The sequence below is a fragment of the Oncorhynchus mykiss genome, chromosome Y (assembly GCF_013265735.2).
Source record: "Oncorhynchus mykiss isolate Arlee chromosome Y, USDA_OmykA_1.1, whole genome shotgun sequence".
Classification (NCBI taxonomy): Eukaryota; Metazoa; Chordata; class Actinopteri; order Salmoniformes; family Salmonidae; genus Oncorhynchus; species Oncorhynchus mykiss.
The window spans coordinates 5,123,976-5,131,771 of record NC_048593.1 but is presented as its reverse complement, the minus strand read 5'-3'; the positions used below and the strand labels follow the sequence as shown (position 1 = coordinate 5,131,771).

The 7,796-nt window shown below is 43.0% G+C and overlaps 1 protein-coding gene across 1 annotated transcript in view; it reads left to right on the top strand.

Annotated features, from left to right (window-relative positions):
- The first annotated feature begins 6,893 nt into the window (after window positions 1-6,893).
- Window positions 6,894-7,796, top strand: part of LOC110509538 (interleukin-6 receptor subunit beta) — a 56,280-nt gene continuing 55,377 nt past the window's right edge. The window contains exon 1 of the mRNA XM_021590456.2: window positions 6,894-7,158. Coding sequence (XP_021446131.2) covers window positions 7,131-7,158 — 28 coding nt within the window. The 5' untranslated portion in view covers window positions 6,894-7,130. The remainder of the gene's footprint in view (window positions 7,159-7,796) is intronic.

Below are 7,796 nucleotides of genomic sequence, written 5' to 3'. Positions count from 1 at the left end.
ACAAAACTTAAGAGGATCATGGTTCTCACCCCCTTCCATAAATTTATGACAAATTCTGGAGGACGTCCTCCAGCCTATCAGAGCTCTTGCAGCATGAACTGACATGTTGCCCACCCAATCAAAGGATCAGAGAATGAATCTAGTACTGAAAGCATTAAGCTACAGCTAACTAGCACTGCAGTGTATAAAATATGACGAGTAGTTGACTCAAAGAAAGAGAAAGACAATAGTTGTACAGTTTTGAACAAATTAATTTCTTCCAAAATAAAGGTGATTCAAGAGAGTGCCCTATTTTTTCACTTTTAGTTTCACTTATTTAGCTAGCAAATGCAGCTAGCAAGTTCAGTCTACTGAAACATCCTGCTCAAACAGAAGGATGCTATGTTAGCTAGCTGGCTATGACTATCCAACATAACACCTGAACTCTTCCAAGTCAAGGTAAGCTTTTGGTGTTACTCATTTATTGCCACCGGGGCCCCCCGGTGTAACTGCTAACTGACTGTACATTAACGTTACTGCATGAATTAAGTGGATTTACTAACGCATTAGTTATATTAGCTATGCTATGACGGTACTTTAGCTAATATGGTGACAATGATGTAGGCTGGAATGGTATTCTTTGCCTGGTAACATACAGCTGATTTGTTGTGCATTGAAGTCCACAAGCAAAGGGAAAAGAAGGAGTACAATGCGACTGTTATGAGTTTATGCATAATCAGGGGTGTATTCATTCCACCGATTCTATTTAAATACGTTTCTTAAATGGAAGCAAACAGAACAAAACGGGGATAAACATACCTGAATTTGTCCAATAGAAACTTGTTTGCAACTGTTGGACTAATGATTACACCCTATATCAGCTAGATGCAGGCAAGAGTGTACAAGGCGGCATTGAATGTCACCGTCTGTCGCCTCAAATTTGTCTCTCGACCTGTGTGCACCTACATTGTAAACTTTAATTCATAGCCTAGGTTGTAGCAACATCATGATGGGTATAGGGAAAATTTGAGTATCATGTTAGTAGACTAAACCTATCGCTGTTACATTGAACTGGGTGAATGGAATATGAATGAGAGTCATCCAATATGCTGTAATAGAAAAAATGATCCAACATAAACCAGCACTCACTGCCACTGCTCCTCATTGGGCGGCAGCAGCGGGGAAGGAGGACTGTGTCCAGGCCTTACTGCAGCTAGGGGTGGAGCCTTGACCTAGGGCTATCAATGAGAACACACCTCTCACATATGCAATGTACTGTGGCCACACTTCCAGCATCAATCTCAGCTGACAACAGGTTGGTTAACACTGCATTTTGTATGCATTTCTTATTTCACCTTTATTTAACCAGGTAGACTAGTTGAGAACAAGTTCTCATTTGCAACTGCGACCTGGCCAAGATAAAGCAAACAGTGTGACACAGACAACAACACGGAGTTACACATGGAGTAAACAATAAACAAGCCAATAACAAACAAGTCAATGACACAGTAGAAAAAAAGAAAGTCTATATACAGTGTGTGCAAAAGGCATGAGGTGGTAGGCAATACATAGGCCATAGTGGCGAAGTAGTTACAATTTAGCAGATTAACACTGGAGTGATAAATGATCAGATGGTCATGTACAGGTAGAGATGTTGGTGTGCAAAAGAGCAGAAAAGTAAATAAATAAAAACAGTATGGGGATGAGGTAGGTAGATTGGGTGGGCTATTTACAGATGGACTATGTACAGCTGCAGCGATTGGTTAGCTGCTCAGATAGTTGATGTTTAAAGTTGGTGAGGGAAATAAAAGTCTCCAACTTCAGCGATTTTTGCAATTCGTTCCAATCACTGGCAGCAGAGAACTGGAAGGAAAGGCAGCCACATGAGGTGTTGGCTTTGGGGATGATAAGTGAGATATACCTGCTGGAACGTGTGCTACGGGTGGGTGTTGTTATCATGACCAGTGAACTGAGATAAGGCGGAGCTTTACCTAGCATAGACTTATAGTTGACCTGGAGCCAGTGGGTCTGGCGACAAATATGTAACGAGGGCCAGCCGACTAGAGCATACAGGTCGCAGTGGTGGGTGGTATAAGGTGATTTGGTAACAAAACGGATGGCACTGTGATAAACTGCATCCAGTTTGCTGAGTAGAGTATTGGAAGCTATTTTGTAGATGACATCGCCGAAGTCGAGGATCGGTAGGATAGTGAGTTTTACGAGGGTACGTTTGGCGGCGTGAGTGAAGGAGGCTTTGTTGCGAAATAGAAAGCCGATTCTAGATTTTATTTTGGATTGGAGAGGTTTATTATGAGTCTGGAAGGAGAGTTAACAGTCTAGCCAGACATCTAGGTATTTATAGTTGTCCACATATTCTAGGTCGGAACCGTCCAGGGTGGTGATGCTAGTCAGGTGGGCGGTTGCGGGCAGCGAACGGTTGAAAAGCATGCATTTGGTTTTACTAGCGTTTAAGAGCAGTTGGAGGCCACGGAAGGAGTGTTGTATGGCATTGAAGCTCGTGTGTGTGTGTGTAGTTACTATTAATTTAAAGTGGAAATGGCCATGCAATAATTCTGTGTGCAATCGGACATGTTGATTATTTTTCGATTAGTAAAAGACAAAAATAATTGTAAAAAAGAAAATGCTTGCCATCCGTCTTAAACCACAGAGTTGTGAATAAGACTACATGGTCACATTGATTGATTCTCCACAGATCTGACTCAGTCAGACAGATGCCTTCCCAGGGGAGTGACCAGTCCCAGAAGGAGGGCAAGTTCTGCATGCACAACCAGATCTTCTCTTGCAAGAGGAAGCAAGAGCACCACGCTGCAGGCCACAGAGAGCTGGGCCGCGGCGGACATCTGAGGGAGGAGACTGCTTGGCGGACTCCTCCTCGGCCAAGGAGCCGGGAGACGAAGGACCCAAAGTCAGAAAACGGCCTTCGGTGGAAACGGGGCAGAAAATCAATCCATTCGAAATCTGCACAGCGAAGGACTGCCTCACATATGGATGCAAAGTCTTCCGCCCATCAATCTGGGCACATCTTTGTTGGTCAGCTCCAAGAGTGCCGTTCAGCAGAGTCAAGCCACAGGGCCGATGGTCAACCACTTTGTCCACCGCTCTCGGAAAAGCAGGAGCGAGCATGACTTGTTTGATAGTAGGCCGAAGGGACAATTGTTGGTCAGTCAGTCATTTCTGTACAGAACTTTGTGACATCAGCTGATGTGAGAAGGGCTTTATAAATACATTTGATTGATTGATCATGCCTAGAAGATCAAGTCCAATCAGTCTATTTTGGCCCACAAATCCTATTTTGGCCCACACCCCCTTTAGAATGGCTATTATACAATGGATGTCCTCTGCCCACACCAAGCCCCATACATACAGAAGAATGAACAAGGTAGGATGAGTTGAGTCTTAAATCGTAAACATATAAACTTGTGGGGCATTCACATGATGTATCAAGTGAGTCATCTAACAGTCCTTTCACCAGAGCAAAGCACCAGGTAGCGATAAAGCCACATCCTGCTAAGATAGCTACACTTGGCTTCACAATTCACACCTTGAGTCCGCTTCAATTCAAAACCTGTAGGCCTAAAACATTATTTTTGCAAGGGAGTGCTGCAAGAGAAAATGTGTGAACTTCTATGCAGTTTAGTTTAGATGACGAGGGAACATAACATTCGATTTTTTCAGTTTTAAAATGTATGCCGAACAAAAAACATTGATTTCAAAGTAAAACAAACATACAACTCTATTGACAAGGATTTCTTCAAAAAATGGCCGCAGAAAATGTTACAATACTAAGGAACAGTGCAGATGGAAAGTTTCGTAAAAGAATGGCAGTAAAATCTCCCTCACTTTATGTGACCAAGTTTTTCAAAAAGTCTTAAATATCTAGTCTGAATGGAGGCCTCCTGAGTGGTGCAGCAGTCTAAGGCACTGCATCGCAGTGTTGAGGTGTCACTATAGCCTGACTGCGAGTCCCATACGGCAGTGCACAATTGGCCCAGCATCGTCCGGGTTAGAGGAGGGTTTTGCCGGGGGCTTTTCTTGGCTGATTGCGCTCTAGCGACTCCTTTTGGTGGGCCGGGCGCCTGCAAGTTGACATCAGTTGAACAGTGTTTCCTCTGCCACACTGGTGAGGCTGGCTTCCGGGTTAAGCGAGCAGGTGTTAAGAAGCAGCGCGGCTTGGCTGGTCATCCTCCTCTAACCCGGACGATGCTGGGCCAATTGTGCACTGCCGTATGGGACTCGCAGTCACGGCCGGCTGTGAAACAGCCTGGGATCGAACCCCAGGCTATAGTGACACCTCAACACTGCGATGCAGTGCCTTAGACCGCTGCACCAGATGCCCAATGGGTGTAGACAAAGAAGAGCTCTTCACTAGATGCCAAAACATTCAAAAGGCCATTTTCTCAAAAGTGAGTTTACAAGTTTATCAACTTTCAAAGCAGAATTACTTTCCCATTGTTCCTCAAAATGCAGTGTATGATATACCTTTGTAGCTCTGAGTCTCTACTTTTATCCAATGTAAAAAACACTATTTCAACTTTTGCTACAAGCCCAAATCCAGGTGGTGAGTCACATATGTGGTATAGTGGACCTGATTGGGACTTGGTTGGGTTAGCTAGCAGCAGGCTATTTTTGGTGGAATCTTGTCAGGTCTTAATGAAGTTTGGCAAATATAAGTGTAAAGCAAATATACAAATTGGCTCTGAGTGTATAAATTATTAATTAAATTATGCCTCTGCGTTTGGACACAAAATGTACACTACATGACCAAAAGTATGTAGTATGTGGACACCTGCTTGTCGAACATCTCATTCCAAAATAATAGGCATGGAGTTGGTCCCCCCTTTGCTGCTATAACAGCTTCCACTCTTCTGGGAAGTCTTTCCACTAAATGTTGGACCATTGCTGCAGGGAGTTGCTTCCAATCAGCCACAAAAGCAATGAGGTCGGGCGATTAGGCCTGGCTCGCAGTCGACATTCCAATTCATCCCAAAAGTGTTCAATGGGGTGGAGGTCAGGGATCTGTGCAGGCCAGTCAAGTTCCTCCACACCGATCTCGACAAATAATTTATGTATTGACCTCGGTTTGTGCACGGGGGGGCATTGTCATGCTGAAACAGGAAAGGCCCTTCCCCAAAAGTTGGAAGCACAGAATTGTCTAGAATGTAATTGTATGCTGTAGCATTAAGATTTGGAAGTAAGGGGCCTAACCCAAATCATGAAAAACTGCTGTTCCTCCTCCACCAAACTGTACTGTTGGCACGATGCATTGGGGCAGGTAGTGTTCTCCTGGCATCCGCCAAACCCAGAATTGTCCAGATGGTGAAGCATTATTCATCACTCTAGAGAACGCTTTTCCACTCCTACAGAGTTCAATGGCGGTGAGCTTTACACCACTCCAGCTGACGCTTGGCATTGCGCATGGTGATCTTAGGCTTGTGTGCGTCTGTTCGGCCATGGAAACCCATTTCATGAAGCTCCTGACAAACAGTTATTGTGCTGATGTTGCTTCCAGAGGCAGTTTGGAACTCGGTAGTGAGTGTTGAAACTGAGGACAGATGATTTTTACGCGCTTCAGCGGTCCCATTCGGTGAGCTTGTGTGGCCTACCACTTCACGGCTGAGCCGTTGTCGCTCCGAAATGTTTTCACTTCACAATAACAGCACTTACAGTTGACAATGGCAGCTCTAGCAGGGTAGAAATTTAACAAACTGACTTGTTGGAAAGGTGTCATCCTAATATGGTGCCATGTTGAAAGTCACTGAGTTCTCAGTAAGGCCATTCTACTGCCAATGTTTGTCTATGGAGATTGCGTGGCTGTGTGCTCAAGTTTATACACCTGTCAGTAACAGGTGTGGCTGAAATAGCTGAATTCACTCATTTGAAGTAGTGTCCAAACTTTTGTATATATAGTATATATTAGCTGTCAGACAAAACCCAGGCTGTAGTGAAACCTCAACATGACTAAACTCAAAAAAGGACTCTGTATGCCACAGTAAATTGCTCCTGACTTTGCAAACATTTGCTAATAAACAGCATCCTATTTGTACACATTTATACTGTACTTGGTGGTGGAAACTCTACAATTCAACGCATGCACTGTGTACTGTTTGATTTTCATGCACTTTTGAAATTGAGACTGTCATGTGACTGTTTTGCAAAAATGAATAAAATATGAAATTTGAATTATTTTTGGCTGCGTTCTGATATTTTTCAGTTGTCAGGGAGAGGAAACAGAAGTTGGTCTATGCTTGATCAACTTAATTATCCTGAACATCATAAACATTTATGATTCAACATTATTACTATTCTGACTGCACCCCTTTTCTCTTAAAGACATCCTGGCAGAGAGCATTTTTTTTGTACAATTAAAAGCAAGCATGTTCATTGTGGTAGTGTGACATTGGTGACCGGTGTGATATACTTACTAGAATTGGGTAACTGTCCTTACCTGAGACCTGAAGACTTGTGTTAGCTCCCCCAAGCAAGCTCATACCCAAAGGCTTTAACTCAGTGAGTTGTTACAGTCTAGTGGTTGGAGTCATCACCTCAACATGCAGGGCATTTGTCACACATGAAGGAGAGACAGGGTAGCACTGTCCTGACATTAACCCACTTCATTTATACCATTTTCCATAGCTTACTCTGTTTTTGGTTCGGATATTTATTAAACAACGCATCAAACAGTGCTTGTTGTTGAGCTTGTTGCGTCAGGTACATAATGATTCAGCAGCAGACAAAGCATTCAACCCAAGCTCCGTCATGGCCTGGCACACATTGGAGCATTTCGGGCAAGTGGGTGCAGATTTACTGGAAAACAGTCATGCGAAACAATCTGGCGTCTTGATTGGTTAGTAGTTGTGTGACAGACGATTCTCCTGGCAAATCAAAAGAACAGCAATTCTGCGCAGATCTCTAAACAAGTCGTTGACAATCTAGACAGATACTTAGATCAGTCGTTATGTTTGTAGCTAATTTATATTTGTACTGCAAGGGGAAGTATTGGAACTCGTGGTTATGCAATATACTGGAATTGGGAAAGAGAAGACAGACCTAGACGTGCAATGTTATAGTTTAAGCTGAGTGATGTGAAATCTACATGTCTTTACGCAGCTAACGTTAACTAGCTAGAAAACATGAACCCAACAAGTAAAGATATGAAAGGTGAGTGTTTTTGTTGTCATAACATGTCGGGCCCTGTTTAACAGGCTGTTACGGACGTGTTTTCCTGGTTTTGTTGAATATAGTCGACTAGGGGTACTGCAAATACGACATTCCCGTGTTGTTTGTGTTTCCCGGAATTAGAAATTGATCAATATTTTTTTTCCTCCAAAAATGTCCGTGCTAGCTACAGTAGCTAGCTATTTAAAATGGTCAGTAATACTTATTTTATAGCTCTTTATCACTCTGATCGATGTAACGTTATATAGCAAGCGTCAGACCACGATATAAGATTGTCTTTCTTTTGAAGTAGCTAGTCATTTTTTTGTTGGTTTTATTGGGATTCTCAATACTATATGGCATTAGCCAGCAGATAGTCTTAGGCTGGACACATGACATTTAATCTTATAAAAACTAGGTTCATCGCTTCAGCCATGGAGCCCAGCTCCCAAATAATATTACCTATTGGCCCAGCTGCTTGCCGTAGTTTTTAAATAATCGCGAAATAACAGGCCTTATTTTAGGGTGGTGCCAACTCCTACTAGTTATATTGATTATGGTGGCACGAACTCACATTTCCCGGTATGTTGGCAATGAGACCAGCCCTGGTAAAAATAATAGGCTTACCTCGGGTAATTTAT